This window comes from Hippopotamus amphibius, chromosome 2 (genome assembly GCF_030028045.1).
Source record: "Hippopotamus amphibius kiboko isolate mHipAmp2 chromosome 2, mHipAmp2.hap2, whole genome shotgun sequence".
In the NCBI taxonomy this organism is placed as follows: Eukaryota; Metazoa; Chordata; class Mammalia; order Artiodactyla; family Hippopotamidae; genus Hippopotamus; species Hippopotamus amphibius.
This window is the reverse complement of record NC_080187.1, coordinates 200337663-200359129: the sequence shown is the minus strand read 5'-3', so window position 1 is coordinate 200359129 and position 21467 is coordinate 200337663. Positions and strand designations below refer to the sequence as shown.

General features: G+C 45.6%; 1 protein-coding gene across 3 annotated transcripts in view; it reads right to left on the bottom strand.

Moving 5' to 3' along the window:
• Positions 1 to 21467, bottom strand: part of LIPC (lipase C, hepatic type) — a 139858-nt gene that overhangs the window by 20113 nt on the left and 98278 nt on the right. For all 3 annotated transcript variants that reach the window (XM_057724482.1, XM_057724484.1, XM_057724483.1), the window contains exons 2-5: positions 7587 to 7774; positions 3551 to 3733; positions 2842 to 2959; positions 373 to 606 (exon numbers count right to left, since the gene is read on the bottom strand). In XM_057724482.1, coding sequence (XP_057580465.1) covers positions 373 to 606; positions 2842 to 2959; positions 3551 to 3733; positions 7587 to 7774 — 723 coding nt within the window. The remainder of the gene's footprint in view (positions 1 to 372; positions 607 to 2841; positions 2960 to 3550; positions 3734 to 7586; positions 7775 to 21467) is intronic.

Sequence of the window (21467 nt, the reverse complement as noted above, 5' to 3'; positions counted from 1 at the left end):
GCTTCTGGAGAAAGAGGAATAACCACAGGCAGCAGGGCTCAACTTTCAGAAGGGCTAGGACCCCAGAAGAGACTTGGCTGGGTACGCTGAGTGGGGGTAGGAGGTGGGGACGCTTGGTGGTGCCTCTCAGCTCATCCTCAGCGCTCGAGCTCCAGGGACCACTGCCTGTGAAGAGGAAGGCCTTGCCTGGGGAGCAGCAGCCCTACCCCCGCCACAAGCCCTCTCTCTGCGTGGACTTGGTGACCATTCACCCTGGACCCCACTCTTGCCAAACTCTTCCCAGAATCTCACAGGTTAGATTCCACTGGATCCAGAGGCCCCATGCAGCCGTGGGGAGTGAGAGCCAGCACAGGCTCGTGTCTTCTTTCTCACCGTTTAAGCCGTGCTTGGCAATATGTTTGTAGAGCTCTAGGAAGTGGCATCCAGGCTGGTAGGAGCCCCCATTAGGGTAGAAGTCATAGTGTGCTATGGGCTGTTTGATGCCCACGCTCAGGCCCATGTGCTCCCAGGTAAAGGTGTGAATAGCGTCCACGAAATTGGCATCATCCGGTGAGAGCCGGTCATCGGGGGAAGCTCTTTCAAACAAAGGGCCCGCAGCATCCAGACCTAACAGGACAGCAAGGGGAAGGGTTAGGTTGGAGAAAGAGGACTGGAGAAAGAGGAGGGGACGAGAAATGCTCTTTTTAGCTTTTTGATGTTATTAGACATTCATGAGCTAGCAGGAAGAAGAAAATCCTAGGGCATAATCTTTCTCTAGAAAATCTTGCCATAACTTTTTCGCAGTAAAACTATAGTAATTCATGATGCTAAAAATTGGACACAGGCTGGTTATTATCTATGGAGGAAAGAGGTTTGCAGGAACTCTCCAGTAGTAGAAATAAGGTTATAAGGGAATGCTTGATTTATTTAAGCAAATCAATTTTAAGTACCTCTCAAGCTACTTTCAAGAGCATCTGTTTGCATATAAAAAACCACCGTGCTTATTGTAAGTAGTTCTAACCTACCCATCAAAGAAAGAATTTATTTGCCTGCACGTTGTCAATAATTTCCCTAAACAAGCTCGCTTTCCCCCTACACTAATGTTATTTCATTGGAATGTTCAGAACAGCCTTGGGACATTACTGTTCTCTGGGAAAAATGTTGTGAGCAAATAGGACTGCTCACAGCTCTGGTCCTTAAATGACAGATATGTTTGCATGAGACAAGTGGCCGCTCCGGGCTGACTGCAGCTGGGGAGTATTTATGCACTCAGGGTTTTTTCTCTGTCTTTTTTCCTTGACCTTCTGTGGAGGACCCTTTGCTCTTCCGTATGAGCCCCGGCGTCCCCCCCTGCTGGGGGTGAAGGAATTGACGGGGGCGCCATGACAGCCCCTGCTCTCCAGCTCTCCCCCGTAGTTACGAGTGAAGGATGTGACTTATGCCCCTTTCTTCATCAGGCTGACGATGGGATGGCAGCAGTGTAATTAGCTGTCCTGGTGCGTCTGACGTGTGTGGGCCTGGCTAAAGAGGCCCGATGTGGCCCATGACACCCGCCAGCACGGAGAGGGCCCTGGGCCCAGTGCCGCTTCTCTGCGGTTCTGACTTAGCCTTCTAGGCCGGGTTGGACTTCTGTGGAAGGTTCTTGTGGGAGGCCTGCTCACCCCCAGGCTATTGAGGGTTAAATCACAGAGGCACCAAATACTGATCCATGGATCCGGCCTCCCCACTCACCAGCAAGATGTAAAAAAAATAAAAAGGACCAGAAAATGAGTTCTCATCATGACAAATTTGCTTCATTTAAATGTCTGCCGTTACCCCTATCTTTTTTCGTTAAAATAAATCTCTTCTGTTATGAAGGGATGGTAAAAGTAGATAGTAGTTGCCAAAAATTTCTTTCCTGATAAAATAGAAGGTTACAGCAATGCTATTCATCTTAAATTTTGCTTGAATTATTTTAGCTTGTGAAATATTGTTTTAGCCTGTTGGGTCTTGACGGATGAGGAGGAGTTTGGTAGGTAGACTTGGGCTTGGTATTCCAGGCAAAGGGAAAAGTGATTGCAAAGGCCCAGAGGCACAAAATGCCATGGCATGTTTGCAGAGTGGAGAAAAATCTGGTGTCACGGAAGCCTGGATCTACAAGCAGGGAACGATGGAAGAGTTGGAGCGCTCTGCGGACACGACACCGAGAAGGGCTTCCTGAGTTTCACCCGGTAGGAATCACTGGGCCTCAGGGGACTTGGCTGAGGAGGCGTGTTCTCCTGAATGTGACTCTGGGGCAGCAGGGGGAATGAGGTTGGTGTCAGGGCATCCTGGTAGGAAAGGCCTTCTAGTGTGCCTTCAGCTCTTCCTGGGTATCTAGGGGACATTTCCAAGCTGGCAGAGAGCTTGCGGTGAGGTTTTCGGTATGGAGATCTCTCCATCACTCCAGATCAGCCCCAGAATAGGACCCATGTGTTTCACAAAAGTAGAAACTGAGGTACAAATGGGGCTGTTACAGCAAATTTGGGGCTGTCATTCTTTAACTCATATTGGGCTTTTAAAACTATAAGTTGAAAAATAAACTCTTTCCTGCTACAAAAGTGTATAGGTTTTTGGAACCTATTTGGCATGACTGTGAGAGGCATTTGTTTGAGGAAAGGCCATAGGAAGTGAGGCTGTGATTTGCTCTAAATTCTCTTGGGACAGCAGTCTATGACAGCGGTCATGTTTGAAATAAATAGTGCTACAAGTCCTCCTGTGAACTCTAATACAGCTCAAAAGAAGCCGGGGGTGTGTTAATTATGAGAACATTGCAAAAGCAGATCCTTGCTCCATGCCCTGCAGTTGTGGAGATTATAGTTGTTAGTTATCAGGCATGGTTACCTGTAATTCTCCCAATCTTGTGCTTTCCGCTCATGTAACTGCCAGCGAATCCTGAGACGTGTGCACCCAGGCTGTACCCAATTAGATGAACATTGCTTGGAGAAAACTGAACAGATTCCTAGAAGACAGTGGTGAGATGGTTGCAGGAGGGGGAGAGTTGCGTGGATAAAAGCCTTTTGTGGGTCCAGCCTGTTCTGGGCTCTCTCTGTTCTTTGTGCCTGATTACCAGTGAGGTTCTTGATTCCTCCTCTGGACCCAAACTGGTTTCTCACCTTGCTGACGCTGTCCTGTTTCCTATCAGGCTCAGCTACCTGGGACCCTGTCTGGTGGTGCTGCCTCCTGTCTGCCTGTCTTTACCTGCACATTAATGCCTTTCAGGAGTGATCTCACTCATGTGTGTGGGAGTTTGATAGTTTATAGGGTGTGTTTAGGTCCCTTAGCACATCCAAAGAGGTGAGCATAGAAGGAACAGTGGATGGAGTAGTGGGGGCAGATGAGTCTACAAAATAGGGCTTCAAGGGAGGCATCTGAGGGAGCTGTGGCGGTCCCGTCTGTCCCCTGCCGTCCCATTCCTGTGAGCTTAGCAGAAGTAGTTCTCCTGTCTGGGTTGCTGTAGGAGACCAGCTTAATTCACTCAGTCTTAGAGGAAGGGAGAGGAAGGGAGAAGAGGGGAGGGAAGGGAGAGAAGGGAGGTCAGGGCAGGTCTCACCTCCAGCCACTGGAGCAGAGCTGCGATCTCCTGGCCAACGAGGCGCGTGTTGCGGACAGCAACGGTGTAGTGGTTGTTGGCCAAGGGGATCCATTCTGCCAGCCCCACGTTCACGGGCTGGGTCCGCCGGGACTTCAGCGCGGCCACCATCTGCCAGATCCAGTCTTCCAGCCAGCCTTCCACCTGAGGGAGAGCCCACAGGGCCCTCAGCTTCACGGGGAGGGAGGGGGAGCACCGTGCTAGCTCCCTCTTTCTCCCTGCTCACCTCTTTCCTTCTCCAACTCTGGGCGCATGTTGGGTCCTTCTCTCCAAGGGAAAGGGCTTAACCTGGGGCTTCTCAACCTCAGCACCATTGACGTTCGGGGCCAGATCTTTCTTTGTTGCGGGGGCTGTGCTGGGTATGGTAGGATGTTTAGCAGCATCTCTGCCTCCATCCATGAGATGCCAGCAGCACCCCCGCCCCCACCCCAAGTCGTGAAAACCAAAAAACGTCTCCGGACTTTCCAAATGTCCCCTGGGGGCTACCCCCAGCCCTCAATGGAGAACCATTGTCTTAACAGTCTCTATTTTAGGACTTTCCAAGCCTTAAAACAATGAAAAAGTCCCTGTACATCGGGTTCGGAACGACAACCCATCCTTTGAGGGTGGGCTCCAGCGCCCCCTCCCCTGGGGGGCCTGTGCTGCTGCACCTCTGAGTCCCACCTCGCTTGCTCTGCTCTCACTCACTGGGTTCTGCTTGCCTCAGAGGGACTAGCGCTGTGAGCTGGAACATAGTAGGAACTCAATAACGATTGAGTTGATCAATTATGGGGAATCGATTCTATGTATGTATCTTGTTTGAGAGCCAATTTGCAGGGCGCTCCTGAAGGGTTCACAGAGCAAAGACATTTGTTCTGTGTCTTGAAGGCTAGATAGGAGTTTGCATGGAAGAATCAAGGTGGGCAGGTGAATGAGGTGGTGGTGGTGGAGGGTGTCTAGGGCGTTACAGGCAGAGGAAGAGCACGTGCAGAGGTGCAGAATCACAAAAGGGCAGCCTGGTTTGTCTGGGGAGAGGAGAGGAGTCGGGTGTGACTGAAGATGAGAGCACAGAGGTGAAGCTGCACGGCAGTACTGATGGTTTGGCTTGTGAGTCTGGGGTAAGATACATTCATTTACTAAGTATCACCCCAGTACCTGCTATGTGGATGCAGCATCTTGGGTTCAAATTCAGACTCTCCTACTTACTAGCTGAGTGACCTTGGGCAAGTGATTTAACTTTTCAGTGCCCCAGTTTCCTTGTCTGGAAAATGGGGGTTATAATAGTGTCCTCCTTCCAGGATTGTTGTGAAGATGAGTTAATAGATGTGAAACAGAACAGTGCCTGGAACGTGGTGAGGACTCAGTAAATGTTAGTTATGGCAGCAGCTGCTGCTGTTATTATTATCACCAGCAATCGTAGATATATTCCAGTCTGCACAAGATTTTGAAAACAAAGAACTCATTCAGGTCAAAGGATCCTGGTAAGAAGACCCTGCTCTCTGCATGTTTGTAAGCAAGATATGTCATCAGCCATTAATTCAGTTAATAAATATTTTTGGAGCACCTAATACATGACGGATCCTGTCCAGCAGGAGATGAGGGAAAGGACACTCCAGGCAGAAGCCTCAGCCTGAGCCAAGGCCAAGGGAAAGAAATCACATGGTCTGTGGAAGGAGCTACAGGCAGAGGTGAGGGGGGAGGCGGGGAGAGTGAAGGGGAGGCAGGGAGAGTGGTGGGATGGGCAGGGTCAGAGTGGGGAGCGCCTGCTCTTCTTACTTTGAGGCTCTCAGTTCAAGTCCCTACATCAAGTCAGGTACCAAGTCCACAGCTCTGTTCTCCCCAAAGCTCTGCTCTGGATGCGTCCCCTCCTTCCCAATTTCTTTTCTCTTTTTCTCTTGTAAGGGAAGGCCCCTTTGGGTAATGCAGCTGAAGAGATGGAATGTTCTTCCTTTACAATGACTGGCCTTCTAATCCATCCTTACCCCCTCCACTCCCATGGGAAAGCTCTCCTTTTCATATATATATATATATATACACACACACATCTTTTGGCCGTGCTGTGCAGCTTGTGGGATCTTAGTTCCCTGACCAGGGGTTGAACCCCGGGGCCACCACAGTGAAAGTGCCAGGTCCTAACTACTGGACTGCCAGGGAACTCCCTCCATATCTGATCTTTAGTTCCCTTTAAGATATGTTTCATCTCAGTGTTTCGTGCTTTTCTTAAAGAAACAGGGATGGAGCTCCCAGCTCAGCGAGAGAGAGCTGCAGTGAGGCAATTGTAGTGTGAGGCCTGCTGTGTGATGGGGTCCCCGGTCAAACCCATCCTTGACAAAGGCTGGATGTAATGGAGTCTTTGAGAGTGTGGGCTTTGGAGCATGAGGGTTCTGGTTTTGGATTTCTCTCCACTGAAGGCTGTGTGACTGTGGTAGCTGCTTGACCTCTCTGAGCTGCAGTTTCCTCATCTGAGAGATGAGACTAACTCAAGTGGCCTTGTAGTGGGGCATGAGGATTAAATGAACTGACATCTAATGCAAAGGGCCTAGCTCCTACAGGGCCTCATCTGTGCTAGGTCTTTTCTCCAAGGGCAGGGAAGCCCTTACCACCTGCACTGCCAACCCTGTGCTCTGGTGGACGCCACCCCCCTCTCCTTCCCTAGGGTGGGGCTCCTTTAAATCCTAGCAGGAAGCTGTGGGCAGGCTGTGAGAACCTCTGTGCTTTTCTGGGATGGCAATAGCAGACACCCCACCTCATGGCTACACCCACGTGGCATCATGTGGTTCCCATGACCCCATGAGGCCAGGCACAGGGTCTGCTTGCTCATGTGGAGGGTATGAGTGAATACATTTTGAAAGAGTGGTGGTGGGCAGATGGGCTCATTTTGCTCTCTAAGGTAGGATAGATGGGGTTTTCAAGAGTATTTTTCAATTAGATGATAGGGAAAGGTTTTCAAGTCACGAATAGACCCCAAATCACTGGAGGTTTCACAGTGTGAACCAAGCTTCAAATCGTGGGTGGCCTAGAAACAGTGAGGCAGAATTTCTTCTTGGAAACATTTGTTTGACTTCAATCATTGCTCACAATATTCTTTCCCCCCTTCTTCCACAGTAATAGAATTTTAACATCACTGAGAAGCTACACTTTCTCCAAGAGGCTAAATATCTCAGCCACCTTTCCATCTGGGTATGGCCAATAGATATAATTGGAAGCAGTTCACAGATGCTTCTGGGAAGCTAACCTAAGAAAACACACTTACATACCAAGAGCCATTGAACTGTACACTTTAAATGGATGAATTGTATGGTATGGGAATTATACCTCAATATAGTTGTTTTTAAAAAACCCTGCTTTCTGACTTTTTTCTGTGTACCTTTTACTATCTGTGCTACCTGGGATGCAGATGTGATAGCTAGTGCTCTAGCTGCCATCTTGAATTATAAGGTTGAGGACCACATTCTAAGGATGGCAGAATAGCAAGCAGGGAATGAGCTGGGTCATTGAGGACTTCATTGACCAGAGCTGTTTATTCAGTTTTGGACTACATATATTGAATATCTGGATTGTTGTATGAAATGGGAAAAAAACTTTTATTTGAACTACTGCCAATTTGGGTCTCTGTTATTTGCAGCTGAATTTAACCCTTACAGATATAATATTTCATTGGGAAACTATGCCTTCTGGTTTCCTATCTCCTCTTGGAAGACATGCAGATTCACCTTCATGAACTGCAATCTCTTATGGGCCCTTATAAGCTGTGTAGACCTTTTTGAGCCACATTTTACTATCTGAAATGCGGAGACAATTATACTTTCCCTGCCTTGCTTACTCATGGAATTGAAATAATCAATGAGATAATGTGTGGGGAAGGACTTGGAAAATTAGAATGTACTTTACAAATACTATGCATGAAGTTATCATCAGCTCCCTATCTTTTTATTAAAATTGAACACACTAGGGAGGAAAAAAAAAAAAAAAGAAAATATAAAAGCAGAGAGAAAAAAGGCGTGTCAGCATTTCCTACCAACCACCCGTGGACTATCATCACCAGAGGCAGGGAGGAGTTGAAGCCGCACTGCTGTAATGTGTCTGAGTGATTGAGCCGAATCTGACAGCCCTTATCAGCTTCTTCTTTAAAGAGCAGAAATCTGGTTCTTGTCTCCTGCGATGTTTCCTTTCTTTCAACAGCTTGAGATCTCCTTCCAAATGACTCTGGAAGATAAAATTGGTGACAGTGCTTACCCTGGCATCTGTTCCACCTCTGCCAGTTCTGGGACAACCCAAAAGTTTCTAAGAGCACTAGGAGATGGGGTTACTGCAAGGTGCTGAAGGTAGGCATGGGCTGTAGTTTTGGGGAACCCCAAAGAGCATTTTATTTCCAGCAGGATGTCCACTTCTTTCCTGGGAGATGATGGGGGGTGATCTAGGACCCCACACAGAGGTGGAGAGGACCAGATCCTCCATCCCGCCATCTCAGTGACTATAGGACCAACCAGTCAGACACTAGGATAACTCCAGGACAGTGGGAACATGCAGGAGGCAATTGGAACCGAGGTTCAGAGAGGATGAGTATTTCACCCAAAATCATGATCCCAGTAAGTGGTAGGATTTGGACCCAGTCTCTCTGACTCCAATTGCCTACATCTCTACGCTAGGGAGACAGCCCGTAGGGCATCTCAGTTAGATGACACCATGCATTCTCTCATGTGGATCAACCTGTTCTCACATGTAGTCTTGCATGGACCAGGTAGGACCAGGGTGAAGAGGATCACAAAGGGAGTGGTGGATTCTGCTTGATGGGAGTGGCATTCAGGGAGGACTTTTTAGGAAAAGTGATGCTGATGCTGGCCTTGAGGCATGAATGAGGGCTTGTATGTCTGTGTGAGTGGGTGGAAGGAGTAGGGCTTCCTGAGCCGAGGGAGCAGCTGGGTAAGGGCTCAGAGGTATAGGACCTTGCAGGCATAAGGAGGCAGAAGGCAGGGCAGCCAGAGTGTGGGAGGCGCTGGGATGCTGAGGAGTCTGGACTTTATGCTCTAGGTGATAAGATGCTGCTAAACAGTTTTTCAGCAGAAAAGGATAAATGAATATCCACTCAGAATCTTTTAAAGACTGTGGGAGAACAGGGTAAGGAGAAAAAGATTGTTTTTAAGATTATAGCTTCTGTTGTTTTCCTGAAAGGCCTTCTTGCTTCTCTTTTGGGGGAGCCTCACCCTGACTCTGAGCCACTTTGTAGAGGGTGAGCAGTCATCCAACTCTTTGAGGCAGCCCAACAGCTGTCAAGACCATGATGTCAGTCAGAGACACATCCCCCTGATCAGGAGCTGGGTGGAGCCTGAGCGAGGTGCCAGGTTCCCAAGATGTGGCTTCCCAACAAGGGTGACATCTTTTCTGCCAAGGTTAGGAATCAGACCACGAGCTGGGGGAGGATGCTCTCGCAGCCCTCACTAGCTGAGTGTGGGCTCCCCGGTGGCTGAAAGGCAGACCCAAGGCCATACCAGCATTTTTGGTCAGTGAACTCAATTCAGACCAATTACTAAGAACCCTGATCATTCTTTCTGAGCATAAGGTCATTCAGGCTTCTCAAACGATAAGTCTTGGCCTTTTGGTTTCAGGGGACAGCAGGACTGAGAGATGATGAAACTACAAAGTGCAATGGGAGGTATTAATGAAACCAATTTTCCTACCCAAAGGTTATTAATTTGAAAGGTTATTAATTCCCAGAGAAAGGCAATGATTTTTCACTATGATGGCAGAATGAAACGCATCATATTTTATTAAAAGGAGATGTGAGCGAGAATCTGAATAACTTCTCTGAGATAATGAAAAGCTTCTGCTGCCCAGTTTGGCTTTCCCAAGCCTAGAGACTGTCTGAGCTTGTCCTCATCCCTGCAAGTGCAATCCCGGATCGTGCTCCCCATCTCATTGCCTGCACGGCCCCGCTGGTCTCCAAGTCAGAAGCCAGGCTGTCATCTTACAATCAGTCCAAAACTTCAGGTTCCCACATATCCCTAGCAGCCCATGCCCTAGCTCAGGTGCACACTGTTTCTTGCTTGGTTTATTGCCACAGCTTCCTCACTGGCCTCTCTCTGTTTAATCTCACCACCCTCCCTCACGCTGCTGCTCAAAGAATCTTTCTAGAACAGAAATGACTATTATACCTGTTAGTGACTTTAAGCTTCTTGGTGTTACAGCCAAGGCCATCACCTGAAGGATGAACCCTCATCCTTCAAATCCTCCCCTCTCTACGCTCTCCTGCTACCCCAAATGGCCACTCGTTCCCCCAATTGCCATTTCACACCCATGCACTTTTGCACTCTCACCTCCCTCTCTGCTGCTCCCCTGTGAACTCTGGTCCACCTGTTAAAATAGAACTCAGACATCACCCCCTCCAGGAAGCCTTCTCCTCTAGCCAGAGGTAATTTCTTCCTCTTGCTGCCAGCACCGTATTGGTGCCCTGGTCCTAAGGTAAATTATTTGTTTGGATGCATGGTGTTTTCTCCACCAGGCTGTGAACTCATGGAGGACAGAGCTGAGGATGCTTAGTAAGTGCTTAGTGCACGATGTGCTATTCTGTGGGGTCCAGGTCTCAGATCAAAGGCTATCATTCGATTTGTCAGACATTTATGCATTGGAGCTCAAGGTAACTAATTTTCTTTCATTCAGTGACTGAATAGCTCTATCTTCCTTCATTTCAGGATAGCTGACATGAATGCTAAAAAGACTATATGAAAATAAAATGGGGATAGCTATAATACCTATCTTGTGAAGTCATTATAAGGATTAAATAGATGATATTTGTAAAGACCTCAGAACAATGCCTGGCACATAATCAGCACCCACGTAAGGGTGCGTTTTTAAAACAAGTACAGATCGGAGCATTCAGCATCTTGCACTTTTGATCAGTGAAGTTCTTTCTTTCTGTGAAAATTTATCCCAGTTGCCTTCATAGGACTGATTCTGTTTTATGTGCATTTACTCTGGATTTAGCTGGGAGAATCAGCTCTGGCCTTGGTGCCTGGTCTCAGGGGTGTTCAGGAGAGTCCTAGGGAAAAAGAGCTGTCAGGTGGAAAGGCTCACAAACACCTGGACTGACCTGAGCTCTCCCTTTTCTTCCCTGGGGCTTGGCTTTCTTTTAGAATGTGTGTGAGCGGGGAAGTTGTGTATATATTAATTCATTCATTTACTTCCTCAACAAATACTTATTTTTTTTATAAATTTGTTTATTTTTATTTATTGGCTGCGTTGGGTCTTTGTTGCTGTGCACGGGCTTTCTGTAGTTGTGGAGAGCGGGGGCTGCTCTTCGTTGCCGTGCGCAGGCTTCTCATTGCGGTAGCTTCTCTTGTTGTGAAGCACAGGCTTTAGGCACACGGGCTTCAGTAGTTGTGGCATGTGGGCTCATTAGTTGTGGCTCGCGGGCTCTAGAGCGCTGGCTCAGTAGTTGTGGTGCACGGGCTGAGTTGTTTCGCGGCACGTGGGATCTTCCCAGACCAGGGCTTGAACCCATGTCCCCTGCATTGGCAGATGGATTCTTAAGCACTGCGCCACCAGGGAAGCCCCACTCAACAAATACTTATTAAGCATATATTATTATATTATGCCCTGGGCCTTGGCTAGGTACCAGCTGGAGGCAAACAGGGCCTGACGTCTGTGTTTCAGGAGTCCTCAGTCCAGTGGGAAAGCAAGCATAAGAATCAGCCACTGCATGTGGTTGCTGTGGGTACTGCAGTGGAGCGACACCCTGAGTACGGGCTTTAGGGAAGATGCCAAGAAAAGATGAGGTATCAGTTGAGTCTGGAAAGATGAAATATTCTTTAGGTGCTCACACCTAGGAGAAATTGTTGAAGAAAGTGGGACTCTGGTACCTAAAAATGTAAGATTTTGTGGAGGACCTGAGTGTTGAAGGGCTGCTGTGGGGACGAGGGCCTAGGGTTCTTTCGTGCAACTCCAGGAGATAGAAACAGAGTCAGTGGGTGGGCATGACATGGAAGGAAAATTTTGACTTTAAGTAGTTCATGAAAATTCATTGTTGAAGAAATCAGAACAAAGAGAAAATAAAGGTGACAAAACAACAAAGACAGAAATATTAATAGACTAGCAACCTAAACTGCACATTCTGTGATCATATAAGTTTGCAGAAGATGGGACATAGATTTTGTTCTGAGCTTCCTATTGGCCAAATCAAAGAGGGAAACAGGAGCAGTTATAGAATCCATGCTGTCCAGGTGCTCACACTTTTCTGGTCCTGAAGCCTGAGGTAGCTTTCCTGTGGGTTATTGTAAAAAGAGGCCTCTGCATGAGGCAGGGTCTGTTGTCTTGAATATCGTTCCTATGAAATACACAGTAGGAAGTTTTATGTGGTTGACTCTTGAGAGTGCACTGCAGTCCGCAATGGGGGCAGCACCCACAGCACCAAACAGCATTTATGTCACAGTGAGTCTCTGTAAGGCTCTGCACTGTAACCCAGCAGCAGTCCTATGACTGAAGGAGGCGAGGGCCGCTTCAGGTCACGTTTTGGGTGGAAGGAGTAGAGCTCCAGAGCCTGAGTGTTTGAGCCTCCGTGGAAGCAGAGGCTTCAAGGATGCACTACTGGGACTCGAACCCAAAAGTATACCAAAATCTCTTCCTTAGGCTTTAGCGCTGCACGTAACCAGCTCTTGACTGGCCTTCTCTACCTGGGGATGCTTTTGACACCGCAAACCAAGTAAGGCCAAACTGAATGTATTTTCTTTCCTCCCAACCCATTCTTCTTCCTTTCTGTCTATATTTCCTGTGTGGTTCATCACGTCATTTGTCCATGCTGTTGCTCAAGCTAGAAGGCTTAAGAGCTGTCCTAGAATACCCTCTCTGTCCCTTTGTTAACCCACTAGGGTCACCAAATACTGAGGACACAGTCTCAGTCTTATCTTCTCTGCTCCCTGCCACTGGCCTAGTTTAGGAGCTCACAGTTGTTTTTGCATTAGTTGTGGTATTGTAACAGACTCTTAACTGTTTCATATTTAGTTTATATGTAGAATTAATACATGCTCATTGTAAATATGCAGTCTGAAAAATGCTGAAATGAATAAAGAATCTCACGACTCAGGAAAACACACAAGTAATGTTTGGAGTATTTCCTTCCAGTCTTTTCTTATGGAGATATTTGTTCTATAGATGTTTATTTGGAATGTCTATAATTGAGATATTATGTGAATGGTTTTATATCCCTCTTTACCCATAATGATAATTTACTTACAGCATTAAATATTCTTCGAAAACATGCTTTTGGAAAGTGGCATAGTTTGTTTCATTATTGTTGGACATTTGGGTTGTTTCTAGTTTTCTTTTTTTCCCTATTACTAACAATGCTCTGATGACCATCTTTATACATAAATCTTTGTCTGAATCTTTGAGTATTTTTTTAGTAAGGATTTCCCAAAACAGAATCATTGGCATTTGAGGTGTGATTTTATTTATATCTCTTTATATATGCATATATATCCAAATTGATATTTGGTACTTTTTAAGCTAATATTTATTGAGTGCTTTCTCTGTGCCAGGCACTTTTCTAACAGTCTCATTTGTACTCATTTAAACCTCACAGCTTGAGTAAGTGGTTAGGAAATCCAATGATTTCATTATGTGTGAGGAAATTTGTCCTAATTGTATTGGATAGGAACTTTTCCTTCTTCAGGCATGTCTTCTGAAATTGTCATTTCCTTCCTTCCTTCCTTCCTTCCTTCCTTCCTTCCTTCCTTCCTTCCTTCCTCCCTCCCTCCCTCCCTCCCTCCCTTCTTTCTAAATACTTATTTATTTATTTATTTTGGCTGCACCGGTCTTACTTGCAGCAAATGGGATCTTCATTGCAGCATGTGGACTTTGTTGCAGCATGCGGACACCTTAGTTGTGGCATGAAGACTCTTAGTTGCGGCATTCATGCAGGATCTAGGTTCCCTGATCAGGGATCGAACCCAAGCCCCCTGCATTGGGAGCGCAGAGTCTTACCCACTGGACCACGGGGAATGTCCCAGAAATCATCATTTTCTTATGTCTTTAGAAGAGATAAAGACATACCAATGATAAGAATCTGGGGATGAGGCCATGGTTTTGAGAGGGAGAATATTAACTAAGGTAGGCAGTCAAAGCCTTCTGAGGGAGTCAGCCCTGTAACGTAGAAAGCAAGCTGACGGGCTGGAGAGGCTTGGGGTGCCCTCTGCATGACAGCAAGTTCCCCGGGGCAGCAAGTTCCTCAAAATTAGTCAGAAGGAGAAGCTGGGTGCAACCATTACATTTCTAATATTAGATTCCTTGCAGCAAGTGATTTCTCCGTTCCTAAGTCAGCCCCCAGTTTTGAGGGTTCCTAAAATTTCACACAGGAATAAATTATTTCATTTTCTTTTGGGTAGGGACATCATTAGGTGGATGACTGCAGGTGACTGAGCTGGCTTAGGGGAGAAGCAAGAATTCTGCAGTAAAAGGCCCTGATAGGAGTCAGGATCTGTCTTCTGCACGTAATGCCTGGGCTGGGTGCTTCTGCCCAGTTCCATGTTTGTCGAGCACCTCCCATGTATCGCCTGGTGCTGAGGACACACGTGCATAAGACAGGAGCTGCAGGTATTAATATGCCCCCTCCACAAAACTGTGAAATTTCCTCACATTCATTATTTAAATTGTTAACTCTCTCTGTGTGTGTATGTGTGATTTCACTTGGTTAACATACTGAAAATATTCCCAGACCTGGGACTAGTGGGAGGGGTCCCCTGGAAGACCATAACTTCATGATTACCCTGGACATCCTCTGGGCCATGTCCTCTGCTTAGGTTGGAACAAACCTATGAGATAAATGTAGCTACAGTTCTGTCCCTGGCTGCTGTGGTCAGGTCTGTGATTTGTACATGGGCAATATTGACTTCACAATTTCTAGGACTACAGCAGGATGAAAAAACTTGAATGAGAATTTAGTCACTACTGGGCCTTTATAGATTGAGCTCTTAGCTGTTGCTGATCTTTGGTGATAAGCAGATTCTGCCCAAGGCCAGGTGAGCATTACTTCTTCTCCCACTCCTGCCATCTTGAATTTTGCCTGACCTGAACATCCTACCCTCCCATTTATTTATTTATTTACTTAGGCTCTGTTGGGTCTTTTTTTTTTTTTTAATAAATTTATTTATGTATGTATGTATTTACTGGTTGTGTTGGGTCTTTGTTGCTGCACACAGGCTTTGTCTAGTTGCAGTGAGTGAAGGCTACTCTTCATTGTAGTGTGTGGGCTCCTCATTGCCATGGCTTCTCTTGTTGTGGAGCATGGGCTCTAGGTGCGTGGGCTTCAGCACACGGGCTCAATAGTTGTGGCTCATGGGTTCTAAAGCTCAGGCTCAGAAGTTGTGGTGCATGGGCTTAGTTGTTCCATGGCATGTGGGATCTTCCCAGACCAGGGCTCGAACCCGTGAACCCTGCATTGGCAGGTAGATTCTTAACCACTGCACCACCCAGGAAGTCCCTGTGTTGGGTCTTTGTTGCTCTGCAAGGGCTTCCTCTAGTTTTGGTGAGTGGGGGCTACTCTTTGTTGAGGTGAGTGGGCTTCTCAGTGTGGTGGCTTCTCTTGCTGCGAAGCACAGGTTCTAGGCATGTGGGCTTCAATAGTTGTGGCACGAGGGCTCAATAGTTGTGGCTCAAGGGCTCTAGGCTCAGTAGTTGTGGTGCATGGGCTTAGTTGCTCTGTGGCATGTGGGATCTTCCTGGACCAGGGCTTGAACCTGAGTCCCCTGTATTGGCAGGCAGATTCTTAACCACTGTGCCACCAGGGAAGTCCCCTCCCATCTACTTATTACCTTAAAAATATTTCCATGCCTGAATTTCTCAATTTAGTTACTAACATAGTTAATAATATAGTAACTATATAGGACAATACAGTTACTAATCTTCGTGACCTCCCTCAGCTCTTGTGACACTCTGGTATCATGGCACTGTAATATTGAACCCAAATGACCCGAGGCATACGTTGCTTCCGCGAGGTGCCTGCTATGGCTGTGGTAACTTCTCAGGTCATTAGAATATTGTTTGTTTTTTAATTCATTTTTTAAAATTTATTTTTTATTGAAGTGTAGTTGAGTTATAGCGCCTTAATCACTGCTGTGCAGCAAAGTGACTCAGTTATGCATACATCACACGTTCTTTTTCAGATCCTCTCACACTGTGGATTATCACAGGGTGTTGAATATAGCTCCCTGTAGAATATCGTTTTGAACTCAGCAGACATTCCGAAGTTTGCCTTGAATGAATTTATTTTATGGCTGTTCTTTAAAAAAGCTTTGGGGTCTAGAGCTGCTGAAGTAATTTATTACCTTTTGGAGTTTGCCATCTTCCTATTTTGCATTCCTGTTTCACCTGTTCATTTTGTTCCTTTGTTTTTTCTTTCTGTTCTTCACCATTTCGTAGTCATATAAGATAATGAGATAAGAGATGGAAGGAAACCCGTTTTCACACATCTGATTTTTTCTGTTTTCTTTGTCTGTCTTGGCCTGATTTTGCTGGCCATCCTGTAGCCTCAGACTACAGCTTCTCCTTTCGTGGATTCCAGGAAAGAAAGAAATTGAGTCTGTGTTTTCTTGCTGGAAAGTTTTTTTTTTCCTTCCAAACTTTCTTCTTAGGCTGTACTTCCCTGCAACTCTGACTAGAATCATATTTTTTTTTTTCTTTCAAGAAATCTAATTATGAAAGAGCATGCCATTCAGAAAAGCTTTCTATTTGTACTGGAATCCTCTGGAGATAATGGGGCTTACTTCCCTAAAGTGGCTTCAAGGTCATGGGCACGTTCTACTCTGGATCAGTTCAAGATAGGGTAGCCAATTGTCCTGTCAAACCAGCATGACTGGCCACCTTATTTAGCTCAAGAGCAATTGGGTGAACAAGTGAAGAGAGAAAAGATGATAAAAATTGCCCTCCCTACTGATCGTTCTGAGACTTTTCATATAACAGCCGATGCACAATGTGCCTTCCTGCCTGGTCTTTGCTTGTGTGGTCCCCTGTTCTGACATGCTCTGCTGTCTTCCCCTATTTGCTTGGCTAACATCACTCTTTCTCCAAATCTAAACTCAATCTTCATTTCTTCAGGGGAAATGTCTCTGTTTCCTGACTTGCTCACATCTCCCTATTATTTGATCTTTTAGGTGTTTTCATAGTTGTAATTTTCTATTTGAATAGCCATTACATAAATATCTATCTCCCCTATTTAGTGGTAAGCTCCATGAAAGCAGGACCTAGATCTGGTTTTGCTTACATTAAAACTTTTGTCAGTAGAGCAAGGACTGTCAAATGTAGTGGTTCGCTCCCAGACCTGGAGCCATGTGGCTTGGGGTTGAGGCCCATTGCCAACACTTACTACTTGTGTGACCTTGGGCAAGTTACTTCATGAGATACCACCTCTTATCTCCCTCTCTAAAATGGTTAGAATTAAAAAGACTGACAATACCTAGTGTCAGTGAGAATGTGGAGCAACTAGAATGCTTCATTCATTGCTGGTGGGATTGTAAAATACTATAGCCACTTTGGAAAACCACTTGGCAATTTCTTATAGAGGTAAATACACATGTACCATAAGACTCAGCAATTCCAAACCTAGGAGTTTACCCAAGAGAAATTAAAACAAGTATCTATGCAAAGATGCAAATGTTCACAGAAGCTTTATTCATAATAGCCCCAAGCTAGTAACAATCCATACCTATTAACTAGTAAATGGATGAACAAACTGTGGTATATCCATCGAATGTACCACAATGGAATACTACTTAGCAATAAAAAGGAACACATTTCTGATACATACAGGAGCACAGATGAATCTCAAATGCATTACACTAAGTGAAAGAGGCCCAGCTTAAAAGCTGCATACTGTGTGATTCGCTTTATATGACATTCTGGAAAAGGGAAAACTATAGTGACAGAGGGCAGATCAGTGTTTTCCTGGTGCCTGGGGATGGAAAAGGCAAAGGGAAATTTTTTAGGGGGGTTGAAATATTCTACATCTTGATGGTGGTAATGGTTCCTTAGGTGTACATTTAAAAAATTGTTCAGAAAATGAGCTACCGCCAGGCAATACTATTGTTTCTCCACATGGCCCAGGGTCTAGGCCTGGGCACTGCAGGCTGCATGGCAGGCTTTCTGTGACAATTGCTTATGCAGGGCTGGGCTTGCCTGGCCTGAGAGGGCAAGATGTTTCTGAGTCCTCTGGTGTTGAGGTCAGTTGGCAGGGAGATCTCCAGCCTTGACTTTGAACCGAATGATTGGATCAGTCTGGGATGAGCCCAGCTCTCTAGGACTTCATGGAGACCTGGCATACCTGCGAAGTTCTTCCTGGTTCCTTTGGGCCAGGGACGACTAGGGGCACCTGGGGGGCCCATACTTGGGAATCCAAATCATCTGGTCAGGGAGTGTTAGAGAGGAAAGAGACTGGGAGAATATATGATGTAGTGTTTACTGCCTGCTTCTAATTCTTTCTGTACCTCTCAAGCAACCTCATTTATTGAGGAGTTTCTCATTTTCCTTTTCTTATTGAGTAAAGATATAGATAACACCATCAATCTACTATTCCAATCCTCTGGAGAGAATCAGTCTTACCACACCAAATAGGTAGAATTACAGTGAAAAGCAAAGAAATGACATTGTGTGGTACAATCTCCCTTTGTAATTTGTTTGAAAATAGCTTGGTGATGCTGTTCTCCCACCCCCAACCATTACTCCATAAACACCAGGGACCTCTCATTGGTAGTAACGATCCAGTCGAACTTCCTTACTTTACAGATGAAACTGGGACCTAGAGAGGCCCACAGATGTGTCCCAAACCATGCATCTAGTTAATGACAGATTCCAAAGAACTTAGCTCTCCTAACATCCAAGCCAGTATCTTCCTACTCTGCTGGAGGAGAGGAGTCCAACCCACATTCCTGCCATGGTTTGGGACTCTGTTCCCATCACCGGGGTAAAGCTCAGAGGGCTTACATTCTGTGTCTTGTAAAGGCTGATCCCATCAAGTAAGGCCCCTGGTTGTCACATTGGAAACACATGACTTGTCCCAGAAAACAGCTGCTGGGGCATCCTCTTGCTGGTGGGAAATGTCCCCAAACAACTGAAGTGACCATAATAATAAAACTACAAGTCCCGCAACCCCCTCAAACACCAGAATTGTTGGCCTCATCTTCAGACCAGAGGTTTTTCCTTCCTCCACCAGAGCTAACTCCAGGAGAATTCTTCCACAGCTAAGAGGGCTATGATGCTGGCATCTGACCAGAGTCAGGCCAGGGGAAGCTGCCCAGGAGCTGGACAGTCACAGGTTCTTCAACAGCTCTTAGAATGGTGAATCTTGGCTTAAAGTCTTTGTCTGAGTTGCCAAGAGATATTTTGATTGAAAAATTAACTCAGTAGTATTGTTTCAAAGTTTTATTTGGATGTTGACAGCTGTCCGGCTCCCGACTTTGAGTTTCATTTTCCCTTGTCCCTCACCTCCCTGTCTCTGACATGACCTACAGAGTTGCCAAGTGAGGCTTCCGAGGAACAGAAGGAGGGGTGGGGGTTGAGGACCTCAGCTCTAATTATGAGGCCAGGGGATTGTCAGATGGTATCACAGCCAAGGGCTCTGGGAGCACTTGAGTCCTACTACAGCCCAGAGCCACCACCTCGTGGAGACAAGCACACTGGGAGAAATGGTTACTTTATTATTGGCAGTACTTGTGCCTGTAAAAGAAAAATGGGGCCCACTTCCTCTTGCACAATCAGCTGCCAGAAGATGAATTGGGTACCTTATACCCAGGTGAGGAAAGGAGAGATTGCTGACTCCTTTTAATCTGGCCCCATGGATGGAAGAGACCCAAGATGAGTCCATATCCTGTATGTGGCTTGTTACTGCACAGAGAGACATAGTGCTGTGGAGAGTGTAGCAGCCTGGGCTCTGGACTCAGATTATCTAGCTTGAATTCCAGCTTTGCTACTTACTAGTTAGCTGTGTGGCCTTGGGTTAATTACTTAACCTCTCTGTACCTCAATTACAAAATGGGATTAGTCCTATCTTACAGAAGTAATCTTATAGTTCTAATCTTACCTTTATGATTATTATGAGTTATAGGTTAAAACATATTGTTTTAAAACAACTTGAAAGAAAGATTTATGGATTTGCTCTCAGTAACCCTTAGGGATGATGCATGGTCTATTCTTAGTCACAAAGCCACTTAATGAAAGGAAGGAATAGATTCAATTTGAAAAATTTATATTTATTTATTGACAGAGGGGCTGTATCATTTTTGAAGAGGGGTGTTCTTCAAAGGTAGGAGTGTCAACAGTTCCACTAGGCCATATTTCAACATAAATAAAATCAGCAGACTACACTTGATAAAGCGAATGGCTTCAATCATGATGAATTAGCCTTAACCTACTGTCCTGGAATCCTCGTACTGAGAAAGGTCTTTGAGAGCTTTCTAGACATAGAAAGCTCATAATGTGGGAATCTCAGTGGTGTGTGGGAGCCGCCTCAGAAGAGCCGATTGTATGCACCTCTTCTCAACTCTCCACATTCTGTCATTTAATGTTGGTAGTTTGAAATTGGCCACATAGGAGTATTTACACCATGGACATTGGCTAAACACCAAGGTGTGTGTTTGTTGTTTTTGAAAGAGCATCAGTTAAAAAACAAGCTCACCACTGAGTGAGATCGTAGTCCACAAAACTTAAATGAGTGACAAGCAGCACATTTCTTTATTTTCTTTATATCAGCTTAAATAGGGCATTGAGTCCCCATCCTGTGTAGTTTTGGTCGAGTTTGTTTATCCCAACTTTGTGCAAAGGTCTCTTTACTGGTTTTTTTTTTATATCAGATCCAGCTGCTAAGAAGCTCAGTCCCATTTTACCCAGTCCCTTCAGAAATTCCACTCTTTGGGGTTGTACCTAAGGGATGGGAAACCCTGTAAGGCAGGGGGCACCACACTACCTCCTCCCTTACGAGTGTCATGGAAACTCTGGCTGGGCTCTTGCTACCTGGGGACACAGCAGCCCCTATCGTCTCCCAGTCAGGGAGTTAAGCATTCTCTCTCTTTCTCATCTCCCTTTGCGGATACCTAGAATTATCTTTTTGATGAGTTTAGGCTTTTGCAAAAGATAGGAACATATGTTAGATTCAAGTGGCTTCTGCTCTCAGTCCTGAAAATACCTCTAAACTAAGAAATGGTGGTGGTGAGAAAATAAATTCAAAATAATATCTCAGTAGATTATTCTGGTATACAAAGATGAAGAAGCTGAGACACAGAGAGGCAAACTCACTTATCTAAGCTCACTTATACAACTAGTTAAGGACAAAGAGGAGATCTGAATATAGGGCTTCTGTGCCAGTCCAGCCTCTTTGTAAGATAACACTCCTCTTTAGTGGAGACCCAGGTGGTCTCTACTAGACTGGCTCTGCTTCTGTCCACTACTGATGGTCATATGGGTGGTCAACGTTTGCTGGGTGTTTACTATGTGCCTGACACTCTGCTAAACCTTATGCAAACTTTATCATCCTTTGTGCCTGCTCAGGTGTGCAGTGCCTCATCTACCCTCTTATTCTCAGCTCCACAGGAAGAGCAGACCCAGGATGGCTTTTCCAAATAGACCTTGAGCCAGTAGCTTAAGTGGAAAAAGAGAACACAAATCCTTCTTGTCTAATTTGGCTTCCCAGTGGCACAGCTTTGGTGCTCTATTCATTCAGTTCTTCACTTCTTTACTCAATCATTCTCTCTACCAACACTTCCTGAGTACATACTCTGTGCCAGGCATTTTCCCACAAATGAAACTTGCCTTCGGCTAAATTGTTTCTGGAGCAAATATTGAGTTTTCTTCCCTATTCTTTAAAAAATGTATTTGTTACACAAAAGTGGAGTAACAGCAAAAAACAAGTTTTAAAAAACAGACT